This window comes from Triticum aestivum, chromosome 5B (genome assembly GCF_018294505.1).
Source record: "Triticum aestivum cultivar Chinese Spring chromosome 5B, IWGSC CS RefSeq v2.1, whole genome shotgun sequence".
Taxonomy (NCBI): Eukaryota; Viridiplantae; Streptophyta; class Magnoliopsida; order Poales; family Poaceae; genus Triticum; species Triticum aestivum.
In genome coordinates, this window is record NC_057807.1 from 630,128,241 (window position 1) to 630,141,048 (window position 12,808).

A 12,808-nucleotide genomic window follows, 5' to 3' on the forward strand; every position below is an offset into this window, starting at 1 on the left:
AGTGACCAAATTAATAGAAGTTCATCATCACATTAAAACTAAAGTACATACATAGTTCTCATCTAACAACATAAAGCTCTGCAGAGCATCTAAATTAATTAAACCATACATTGAAACTATGTAAAACATTTCAATGCGAAAACAAATGCGATCATAATCGCAACCAATGTAACAACTGATCCAACGACATAATGATACCAAGCCTCGGTATGAATGGCATATTTTCTAATTTTTCTAATCTTCAAGCGCATTGCATCCATCTTGATCTTGTGATCATCGACGACATCCGCAACATGCAACTCCAATATCATCTTCTCCTCCTCAATTTTTCTCATTTTTTCCTTCAACAAATTGTTTTCTTCTTCAACTAAATTTAACCTCTCGACAATAGGGTCGGTTGGAATTTCCAGTTCAACAACCTCCTAGATAAATAAAATCTATGTCACGTTGGTCGGCATAATTGTCATAAACAATAAATGAACCAATAGTTATGAAAAGATAATATATATCACATCCGAATCATAGACAGGACGAGGGCCGACGGGGGCGGATACCAAAACCATCGCACTATATAAGATGCAATAATAAAAGTAAGAAAATTATACAAGTATCTATATAAACATACAAGTAAGAGGCTCACCACGGTGGTGCCGGCGATGAGATCGGCGCGGGCGATCGACGGCGGTGAAGACGGGGACGGGACGTGACGGACAGCTAAACCTAGACAAATATTGAGGAAAATGGAGCTTGGAGGTGGAGCTTGAAGAGGAGAAAGCTTAAGTAGCGCGGCTCGGGCATTCCATCGAACACCTCGTGTGCATAGGAGGTGAGCTAGAGCACACAAAGCTCCCTCCTCGCATGCCACGAAAAACAGAGCAGTGAGAGTGCTCTGCTCGCGGGGTATATATAGGCAACTAATTGGTCCCGGTTCATGGCTTGAACCGGGACTAAAGGGAAGCCTTTGGTCCCGGTTCAGGCGACCAACCGGGTCCAATGGTGGTGGGCCAGGAGCAAGGCACATTGGTCCCGGTTCGTCCCACCAATCGGGACCAAAAGGTCCAGACGAACCAGGACCAATGGCCCACGTGGCCCGGCCGGCCCCCGGGGCTCACGAACCGGGTCCAATGCCCCCATTGGTCCCGGTTCTGAATTGAACCGGGACTAATGGACTGACCCGGCCTGGACCATTGCCCCCTTTTCTACTAGTGTATAGATATAGTATCATACACTAGTATCATATGCATGATACTAGTGTATGTTACTCTCCACTATGACCAGCCTAATAGGGTCCAGCCAGCTAACTATAAACCATACCACATCATCAAAATCACAGCTGGAGGAGAGAGAAGGCAAGAAAGAGAAAGAAGCGGGCACTTCATCAATCGCCGACTCCAACACAGGAAACAAGAAAAGAAACCTGCATGCAGGTGTGTGACCTCCTTTTCACCAATCACGTGTATCTTTTCTCTTCCTCCGCATGCAAGCTTTAAATCCTACTAGCTAGTTTAGAGCCAATCTATTATACTAGTAAGCTTAGACTTTAGGTGACATGGCATTGGCATATAGCCAGCAGTAGGCTATGTTATTAACCATGCTCTCAGTGGAGCCATCTACGGCAGCATTAATGAGCTGATTGTGTTAGAGCTCAACCTCCACATCAACATGATAATTAATGTCGCCTATCTTAGGCCTTGGATAGGAGGCTATTCTTAGATTTTTCTTCTGAGGTATTTTCTATACTTTGTGATTTCATTCATGTTTTAGTGGCAGCTGCATTTTCCCCGTGAGCCCAGTCTCCAGTTACACGACATGACATTAAAATACACACTGTCTGAAACAAAAGGATTCTAAACAAAAAATCCAAAGATGTGACCTCATTGACCTAGCTAGAGTAATCTAAGGAAACACGTTCTAAAACTTCTGCCAATACTAAAAGCTTCATGTATCTTATAAAGCTACCAAGTCATTTGCTTCGATATAGAAATTAGAGAACCATCCAGTTTTTCTCTTTGCAAGAGCAATAACAATAGTGGGGTTCCTAGAATTCACTTCAAAATGGCACACCAAACTAGTAGGAACGGAAGGCTAAATTATGATTCAAGAACTACACATAACACATTACGCGTGTATAGATAATGGACAGTCCCAAAAAGAGCAAAAGATACAACAAGCAGAATAGAGGATTTTAAACTCGACAAGGACAACTTGATGACCATTATTGGTATTCAGTGTAGTGCACTTACACAACTAGAGCGGCTAAAAGTCAAACACTAGAACAGCCTAACAGAAGATTCATAGTAACAATATATTACATGCTTCAATTAACCAAACCAGGCAGCATATGTATTGCATCATAGGTAGTAAGGTACTCCCTCCTTCCCAGAATATAAGGCACGGATTGACTTTTCTGGTCTTCGTTGCACAACTTTGACTATGATTTTTATGTATTGTATGTGTATAAAATTAGTATATATACATATGAAATAAAATTGTTTTGCAAGACAAATACGACGATGCCAGTTATACATGTTGAATCCATATACTTTGATATATATTAGTGGTCAAAGTCGTGCATCAAAGACCGTAAAAAGTCAAACGCGCCTTATATTTTGGGAAGGAGGGAGTAATTAAGTAAAAACACCAATGTTACACTAGCATATCCAACAGAAAGCTAAGCAAAGGCAACCATGTCATATGTAGTAGTTCCTCCGTCACACAATATAAGACGTTTTGGCAAAGCTGTTTTAGCTTGAAAAAAATATCTTATATTGTGGGACCGAGGGAGTAATAATATACAGGTACGTGTATACAAGGAACATGCATTTGAATATTAAGAGAGCTTCCTCTAGTTATCTGTTGCCTTTCTTTTTCTTTTCTTTTTTGCCTTTTGCGATGCAGTTGGCCTTTCAAGGTATTTGGAGAAGACAGTTGAAAGTTGGGCGACACCATTACCGTAAGCTTCCACACCCACAGATTCACATGACCGCATACGTGCATGCTTGCCAATCATGATCATCCACCCATTACCACCAAGAAATTCCTCCTCCGTTAACAGGCAGCACAAAACACCTGGGTCATCCACGCTGATGATTGGGAACTCAGGAAGACGTTGATCTATGTGCAGATCTCGGTAACCAGCTTGCGCCCAGAAAGAGTCCAGGTCGATCACATGATGTAGCTTCCACTCGAACTCCGAGTTCAAAGTCCAAGTGGTGATTTTCTGAGGAGTCTGCTGCTGCTGCTGCCCTTGCCTTTTTCTATCACGAAGCTCAAGACATCGGTGGTGGCGACCAGGGACTCTGTCATGGAAGTCATTGTCAATGTGGACAAAGCAGATCTTAGCCTTGGCTGATGGACACACTTCGGAATCTCTCCGGGAAGTACCTTTCAACCCGTGAAGGAGAGCGACGGGGGTGTCTATGTTTTTGGAGAAGTCACATAGAAGGACACCGCTGAAGTAGTCGACCAAGCACAGGAAACGGCCGTCCGAGGCGAGCACATTGTCGGTTGACCAGAGTTCGGGGAAAAATAATATTGTTCTTTTTTTGCTGGGAGAAAAACAATTTTGTTCAACATTTCTCTCAAAAAAATATTATTGTTCAACAAAACCACATAGGCCTTTTAATAATGGAAATACTAACCGGCAAACATTCCTTGGGAGGAGGATGGCTAACGAATGTTTTTTGATGGGCTACCACTAGATCGCCAATTACAAATAGCTGAAAAAGGTTTATTGTTCATCCTAGATAACATTCACATAATGAAAGTCCACCATGTACTAAGTTCTAACAATTTTATTATGCTTTTTCATTCACCCCCCTCTGTATGCTGAAGAATTCCACAATCTGAACAATAACACATCAAGCTCTAACTTAGTTAGCCATGGATTGTCACACAGGCACAGCGTGAAGCGGCTACGCCTGGGCACATCTAGTTTTCTTTTTTTTAGGTAGGCTGGCTTTGTTAGAAGGTTGTGGCCTAGGAGCAATGAAATTGCTGAAATGCGAGTGACAGATGAAGAATCAACAGTTCAAGTAGCAAACGATCAGCCATGCAGTCAGTTTGAAACTAAAATTGGCCCAGTAAAACATAATTAGCGCCTCTCTCAATTCCATTTTCATATCTGTCTAATATGAAAGAAAAGATGTTCAATCTCAAACTTTTATAACTCTTAAACATACCATTACATATCATTTACTCTAATAGATATTCATAGGTACATCATCTTCATCACATCAAAGCAATATTTTGCCCAATTGACTTGACTGTGCCTGCAGTGCACGATGAACCAGAACCAAACATCATCTTCGATTTGAGCAACACCAAAGTGTTCCACAGCAGTTAGCAGATTCCAGCCCTTTAACTGGCAAATTGCTTACGCTTCTTAGGGTCCACTGAAAGACAAGTTGGCTTGTCACATGCTATCCCTTTTACAAATAGAAATAGAAGTAACTCAGGTACATACACCATCGGAACATCTTGCGAGCAGTATGGACAGATAAGATGAATTGCCACTTAAAAATAACAGAGTCCACAATAACAGTCCAAAAACAGAAAGACATACAAGGAGAAATGACAATGCATTGGAATATATTGATAAAGGAAACTGTTGCACCTTCAATATTAATGTAAACGTAATGGCATCATATACTTGATCTGTCTTAAGATGGTAACCGGACATCACGCTCTTCAGCTAACTTGTCATCGAAGTGTTGTCTTTTTCTTTTTGTGACAATAAAAAAGAAGGCTCATCCCTAGAATCAGGAGGAAGATTCACATGATAAGACCAGCAAGGCTAATACTACAGGAGTTTTACCTAATGGCATTCTCATGGAGGGAGAATGGCTTTTCACTGGCCCAGTATCCAGTTACACGATATACTAAGTACACGCTATCTGAAACAAAAGGATTCTAGATAACAGAAACAGCCAAAAATGTGCGCCCTGATTGACCCACAAGTAACCCAAGTACCCAACGAAACACATTCTAAAACTTTTTGCCAACAGAAAAAATTATGTATAAAGGGCTTCGTATATATCATCTAAATGCATGAGACATTTGCTCCGGTACAGAAAACAGAGGACAATATAATTTTTATGCTGTAAAAGAGCAATCAAAATAGTGTGGTTCCTAGAATTCTCTTCAAAATAGCCTACATTTGAACTCCCAAGGGCAACTAGATGGCGGAAGTACCAAAGCTATTATTGATGTACTCCCTCTGTTTCCAAACATAAAACGTCTTATGTTTGGAAACGGAGTACAGTGAAGTGCACCTACACAACTGGAGCGGCTCTTGAACAGCCTAACAGAAGATTCATGGCAACAATGTATTAAATGCTTCAGTTAATTAATACTCCCTCCGTCCGAAAAAACTTGTCCCTCAAATGGATGTATCTAGCATCAAGTTAGTGCTAGATACATCCATTTGAGGGACAAACTTTTTCGGACAGAGGGAGTATTACCTCCATCCCAAATTAGTTGTCCTAGATGTGTCTAGATACGAATGTACTCCCCCAGTAAACTAATATAAGAGCGTTTAGATCACTAAAATACGGAGGGAGTATCTAATGCTAGAACGTGTCTAGATATATATCTAGAGAGACAAATCTAAGACAACTAATTCAGGATGGAGGGTGTATATATTATTATTATAACACAGCGAGACTAGAGATTCATGATGCAAAATAGCAAAATTGGAATCTTGAGGCTGGAGCAAAGCAGCAGAGCATAACATAGGGCAAACAACCCTGATTAGTAGAGCAGTATGGGTCTAGAAGTCGTTGGGCAGAGATATGCTAATGATACAGTAGTTATTATATGTATTGCATCATACAGTCAGATAAACGAGCAAAATTAAGTGCTACGGTACCATATCCAACAGAAAGCTAAGCAAAGGCAACCCAGCTAGGTGGGAATCATAGCATTTGAATATCAAGAGAGCTTCTTCTAGTTACCTGTTGGCCTTTCAAGGTATTTGCAGAAGACAGTTGGAAGTGGGGAGGTATCAGGAAGGTGGTTATGGCGATGTTCCGCACCCAGAGAGACACATGACAGCAGATGTGCATTGTTGCCAACCATGATATTCCACCCATCACCATCAAACTCCTCCTCTGTTAACAGGCAGCAAAGAACATTCGGGTCATCCAAGCTGATGGTTGGGAACTCAGGAAGACGCTGATCTATGTGCAGATCTAGGTAGCCAGGTTGCGCCCAGAGAGAATCCAGGTTGATCACATGATGTAGCTTCCACTCGAACTTGTTGGAGTCCAACGTCCAAACGGTGATATCCTGGGTAGGCCGCTTCTGCTGGGCTCACCTTTTTCTCGCAGGAGGCGACCCATGGAAGTCATTGTCAATGTGCACAAAGCACAGCATGCCTTGGCTGATGGACACACTTCGGAATCTGTCAGGGAAGCGCCTTTCAACCCGTTCCTCATCAGAGAAATCATTTTTCCCAGGGAAAGGCACAAAGCGGAGCACCGGGGATAAGTCTTGTATCGCGAAGTCACATAGCAGAACACCACTCATGTAGTCAACACAGCACAGGAAACGGCCGGCAAAAGCAAGCAGATTGTCGGTTGACCAGAGGTTGGGGAACTGGCCGCCATTGCTCTGGTCCTGCGGCTGAGGGGCAGGCATCTCGGGGCTGAGTTCCCACTGTTTAGCCCCAGAGCGGAAGACGCAGAGTTGGGCACACATACCATTTTTTCCGCGGTAGACATTGATATCGGCAACGATGTAGCGATCCTCATCTTTGAGCCGCAGGATGCCTGTGGTGACGAAACCCATCAGGAACGGCATGTTGCTCTCGATTGTGTAGGGTGGGAGCCGCTGCACCGAGGGGCGAGGACCGCCGGCCTTGTAGACGAACAGATCTGCCGGGGGTTCCCAGTAGCAACTCTGGCTCGGGTTGGAGATGTCGAAGAGGACTTTTTTCTGCGGGTTGGAGATGTCAAAGAGGACGAGGTTGTTGTCGGTTGCCCGGAGGAAGGCATAGGCGGGCGGGGTGTCTAAGGCAATTGGAGGTCCCTCCGGCAAGTGGAGGTTGAGGCAGGAGATCCCTTTTTGAGGAGCCGCGAGGGTGAAGGCCACGTAGCAGGAGGGGCCGCCGTCCATGTCGACCGGAGCGGCGGTCTTGTCCTTGTCGACAGCCACACGAGCAGCTTCTAGACTGTTGTGGCAGAGGGTGTTGCCCTTGCGGTCCAGCATCACCCAATGAGGGAGGACGACGGTCTCCTCCTCCGGCTCCGGCTCCGGCGCGCCTCCAGTGTCCATGGCGATCGGCATCGGGAATAAAGCAGCCGCCGCCTCCCTAACCCTAACCCTAGTTTTTGGTGGGGGAACTGATGGACGGGAAGGAAGGAAGGGAGACAGTGGGGCTCCTATTGGGCGGCTTAAGCGCCAGCGAGCGGAACCGGCCCTCACGCGCACACCTTCGTGGGCTGGCCCAGCCAGCGAGCGGACGGTCGCGGTGGAATTCCCCTGGTCGCGGTTGCCAGGCCGCGGTTGACCGGTCTGACTATTTGTCAATGGTGTGTGATGAAACCTTGATGTTTTGTACTGAACCATTAGTAAATGTTTACTACCTCCTGTTTTTTGAGATGTTTCCTTTGTACTGAAGTAGTTTTTTGGTATAACTTTAGCCTATATTGGGTAGCTGCCTTGCTTACATATGGATATGCTGCAAACTTTGTCTTATATTAGTACTATTAGTACCTACTCTCTCATGTCCACGCCCGCATCAGCGCTCTTAGTATTGAACTGAATGTCAAGTGGTTATCTTCTGTAGTCTCATAAATGCACTGGACTCGATGCTGCCTTGTAATCTAATAATGATGTTGAACTTGATGATGTCTTCATTCTATTGTAAATGAATGTTTTTTCCTGTTTGAATACGTTGGCTAAACCAGGATTCCTATCCTATGATACTTGCTTTACCACACCAAATCAGGATTCTTAGTGACTTGACATTATCTGCTTTAACACATAATTGGGACCGGCACCCTCGCGCCAAGGCGCGATCCCAATCTATACTTTGTGATGCAACAGCTTCATGGGTGAGTGTTCGAGGTTTCTCAGGTTGCAGCGTTAAGCGAATACCGATATTTGTAGTTACATTCTATCTGACATCTATAGCTCCAGTTAATTCAGGCGTTGTTAGTCCCATTTAGACACACGATGATAATATCATGCTTTCATTGCCCTTTTAGTCGTCCAAATAACAACTTGAGTTACTAATAACTTAACATTACACGTTTGATCAAAACGTTCGGACAGGCACCCTCGCGTCAGGGCGCGTTGCCGATCTAGTAGCAATTATCTAATCACGCGCAGCTGCCCGTTGGTGCTACTGTATTATCTAATCGCCTGCTACATGTACTAATGCATGTGCACTAGGAGCATGCCTGGTGGTGGGTGTGGAAGCCACCAGTCCTCGTCCTTTTTAATCCGAGCGTGTGACGGAGCCGGCCTCGTCCACTTCCCTTCCCTGTCCACATCTAGTCTGCTTGCCCCCTCGTCGGCGACAAAAAACCCTAGGACAGCGCCATGGGCTTCTTCAGCGGCAAGGGCAAGGCCACGTGCCTCATCCTCTGCCACCACCGCCATCGGCACATCGACGCGGTGGGCCGCCACGGGTGTGCAAGAAGCTGCACATCCCAGTCCACCAAGCGTGATGGCACTGGCAGTACCGGCATCCACTCCCGTACTAGATGTCAGCCTGCCGCCTGCCGCACAGCTGGCATCTGGATCCGAGTCGCATCCCGATTCTGGCGGTGCCCCGACGGCGCCGGCGCACGTCGAGGCGGCGCGAGCTGCTCACTGCGGAGCAGTGGCGGATGGCAGCGTACGCGGCCGACTCTCCCAACCGAGAGGTCTGGTCCACGTTGGAGCACGAGGAAGACCGCCGTTGCGGCGTGCCAGCCAACCCCGTGTACCCCCCACCGCCCCCAAAGGTGAAGCCGGAGGAGGACGAGGACGGCCAGCGTTGGGTTTGCGTCGATCCAAACGTCCTGCCAGCATTGGGTGCATGCGTCGACCCAAACGAAAAACCAGACACATGCGTCCGCTCGGCCGACCCAAACGTCCGTTTTTTACCCGTTTGAGTCGGTCGGTTGGAGTTGCTCTAACACACTACTACTACCGAGTACCGACCATGCACTTGCACGTGATTGGCAAAATAATCCTGCACGGTACTAGTATACGTAGATAGTACATCCACATGCAAAGCACTCTTACTAGTGTACGTAGATATTACATGCACTACCGTCTCCATCACCAGATGAACGGGCACGTGGTGGACGTACAAACATGCAAACATGCCATGTGAGATCGATGGATGGGTGGATGGAACGACACGTCAATTCCATCGAGTCTGTAACTGCAGCGAGGCGAGCGTCTGGGACATGCTGCAAGTGATTACTCTAGATAATACAGTAGCACCACCAACGGCCAGCTGCAATGCCATGTGAGATCGATGGATGGAACTACAGGTACGTTCAGCTGCATGCATGTGAGATCGAGTCCATATCCACGAGTAAAGGCTCCTGCATGCATATGGCAGCAAGCCAGCCAGCCAAGCCAACCAGCGTACGTGCAGCTGCACTGCTGCAGCGAGGCAACGCGCCTCGATGGTCCGGCGCTCTTCGGCCTTAAGGAAGCCGAAGACCACTCTTCGGTCTACACACGGCCGAAGACCACTCTTCGGCCCCTAAGCTACTATCTTCGGCCTAGCTGGCCACTCTTCGGCCAATGGGAGGCCAACGGTAGGCCGAAAAGGCCCTCTTCGGCCAATAGGACGCTGACGGATCATAGTTTCGATTTTTATGTATTAGTGCGTTTAATTTTGAATTTGCTATAAGATTCATCATACTTTCAAAAAAAAATCATGAATCAAGAACTACGCGTGTACACAGATAATGGGCACGATGCAGAGGCCGAGGGATGTCCCCTCTTTTCGAAGAAAAAAAACACAGATAATGGGCAGTCCCATAAAGAGCAAAAAAAATCTAACAAGGAGAAATAAGATTCTAGGACAACTTGATGCATGGCTGAAGAAGGACCGGTGTTACCATATCCAACAGAAAGCTAAGCAAATGTAACCATGTCAATAAAAGACATAATTTGAATATTGAGTGAGCTTCTTCTAGCTAGCTAGCTACCTGTTGGCCTTTCAAGGTGTTTGGAGAAGACAGTTGGAAGTAGGAGCGTATTAGGAAAATCGTTTCTGGCATCCACACACTCAGCACAACCCACATCCGCACACTTAGCACAGTAGGAATGTCGATTGATATATGGAGTAGATGACCGCAGATATGCATGCTTCATGTCAACCATGATCATCCACCCCTTGCCATTAAATTCCTCCTCCCTTAACAGGCAGCAAAGAACATCTGGGTCGTCGACGCTGACGATTGGGAACTCGGGAAGACGTTGTCGTATGCCCAGAGCTTCGTAACCACGTTGCGCCCATAGACAATCCAGGTTGATCACGCCATGTTGCTCCCACTTGAACTTGTCGGAGTTCAAAGTCCATATGGTGATTTTTGGGGGACCCTGATGCTGCTGCCCTTGGCTTCTTCTCTCGGGAAGATGACGCCATGGCCAGTCATCCTCGATTGTCTCATGGAAGTCATTGTCAATGTGGACAAAGCGCATCTTGCCTTGGCTGATGGACACATTCCGGAACCTCCCCGGGAACTCCCTTGGGACCCGTACCTCTGCAGGGTATTCCTTTTCTCCAGGGAACGGCACGAAGTGGAGCGCCGGGGAACCTAGAGCGGAAGAGAAGTCAGCTAGTAGGACACCGCTGAAGTAGTCGACCCAGCACAGGAAACGGCCGTCGAAAGCGAGCACATCGTCAGTTGACCATTGGTTGGGGAGCTGACCACTGCTGCTCTGGTTCTGCTCCGGCGTGTGCCAACGTATCAGGCCAGGCGTAATGGGGATGACCTTCCACTCTTTGGCCTCAGAGGAGGAGTTGAAGACGCAGAGTGCGCCGTCGAGGACACAGAGGTCGGCGACGATGTAGCGCTTCTCCGAGAGCCGCAAGATGCCTGTGGTGAATTGACCCTTCAGGAACCGCCGCCATTTCCCCCTCTCCTCGGCATACATAGGGAGCTGCTGCACCGAGGGGGAAGGACCGGCGGCCGTGTAGACGAACAGATCTGGCGGGGCGCCGAAGTAGGGAACCCGGGTCGGGACGTCGATGTCGAACAGGACGAGGTCTTTGTCGGTTGCCCGGACGAAGGAACAGGCGGCGTCGGATCCTTCTCCCACCGACGGCCAGTGGAGGTTGAGGTAGGAGACCCCACCCGGAGCCGCGAGGGTGAAGGACACGTACAAGGAAAGGCCGCGGTCAATGCGGAGGCGAGCGGCGGTCTTGTTCTTGCTGACAACCAGACGAGCAGCGTCTAGGTCCTTGTGGCAGCGGGTGCGGCCCATGCGATCCAGCATCGCCCAGTCGGGGAAGACGGCGGCCTCCTCCATCGCCCAATCGGTGAAGACGTCGGTCTCCTCCTCTTCCTCCTTCTCCATCTCCCAATCGGAGAGGACGACCGTCTCCTCCTCATCGGAGCTTGGCCCGGCTTCCATGGGCAGCATGGGGATCGGGATCGGGAATAAAGCAGCTGCCGCCTCCCTAGCCCAAAAGGACCCTAGGTATAAAATTTTGGGCCCAGTTCGTACCGACGAGTACTTCTCGGACGACGACCAAGCACAGCTGACTGATCACGATGAAGTTCTTTTACGTTGATGAGATTGCACCGCACCCGATCAATCTTTCGCTGGCCGCGATGCAGTTTAGCCGAACCTAGGTCACGTAGAAAGGTATTGCCACAGGATTTTGTGTTGCTTCAAAACCACAGTAGTAGTACAAGTTACAGGGTGCACGCATATACTATATAGTACTCTGATGCTAACCGCCTGAAGCAATACTACTCGGATACTAATTCCTACATGGATACATACAAGAACAAGAAACCTATACACACCAACACGAGGTTATGTCGTGTTTTTTTTTTTCGCAAGCGAGGTGTACTGTCATTGCCCGATACAGTAGGATTTTGCGTCGTCAGTTGCCATTGCTCGCATGTGCATGACGGGCTCTTATAAGAATATATTTTTAAATGAAGTTAAAAAAGAATATATTTTCAAATGTGATCACTTTCTAAAATTATATGAACAATTTTAAATTGCATGAAAAACTTTAGTTGCACAAAAAACTTCTTAAAAACTTACTACATTTTTTTTCAAACATGAAAATTTTGAATTATTTAAAATATGTGATTTTTAAAAAAAAACATGAATATTTTTTAGATTCATATGACTTACTATATGTGTGAATATTTCTACATAAAAGCCGAGTTCTTGGTGTAGTGAAATCCTCTAGCACTTGACGCTCTGACTTGGTGGTTTGATTTGCAAATTTCACCAAGTTGTTCTGGGGTTGGAAGTCGGCGATTAGCGGGATAGGGTAATTCAAGTCATTGGAATCTTGCCAATTGAAATATCGTGGTTTGTCGATTACAGATGGTGAGTAGGAAATTATAAAATTCTATATCCAAAAACAGAGTAGTCGGCATAATTGAATAACAAGAACCGAAATTGAGTTTTTTACCAGCAAGGTAAAAAGGTCAGAACTGGTGGATGGGGAGGGACGGGAACGAATGGTCACAGAGTCAAGTTATACCAACTGGGCCACATTTCAAAAAAGAAAAAAGGAAACCTATCAAGTACTTAAGGCCTCCCTACAGGCTTATTACTAGAGCACCAAACAAATTCAACCAAATAAACTGGAGCAACAGACATA

General features: G+C 46.5%; 2 protein-coding genes across 3 annotated transcripts; both read right to left on the minus strand.

The window, feature by feature from the left end:
* Positions 1-4,083: 4,083 nt before the first annotated feature.
* On the minus strand, positions 4,084-7,367 carry LOC123113772 (uncharacterized). Of its 2 annotated transcripts, none has more exons than XM_044535083.1 (2): positions 5,955-7,367; positions 4,084-4,394 (listed from the first exon to the last, which is right to left on the minus strand). In XM_044535083.1, exon 1 carries the CDS (start codon positions 7,285-7,287, stop codon positions 6,313-6,315), a length of 975 nt encoding a protein of 324 aa, XP_044391018.1. In that variant the 5' UTR covers positions 7,288-7,367; the 3' UTR covers positions 4,084-4,394; positions 5,955-6,312. The 2 variants fall into 2 exon arrangements, with proteins under 2 accessions (XP_044391018.1, XP_044391017.1); XM_044535082.1 differs by having other exon boundaries at positions 4,084-4,427.
* Positions 7,368-10,037: 2,670 nt separating this feature from the next.
* LOC123117253 (uncharacterized) lies at positions 10,038-11,847 on the minus strand. Its single transcript, XM_044538048.1, has one exon. The coding sequence runs from the start codon at positions 11,599-11,601 to the stop codon at positions 10,153-10,155; it is 1,449 nt and encodes a 482-aa protein (XP_044393983.1). The 5' UTR covers positions 11,602-11,847; the 3' UTR covers positions 10,038-10,152.
* Between the last annotated feature and the right edge of the window lie 961 nt (positions 11,848-12,808).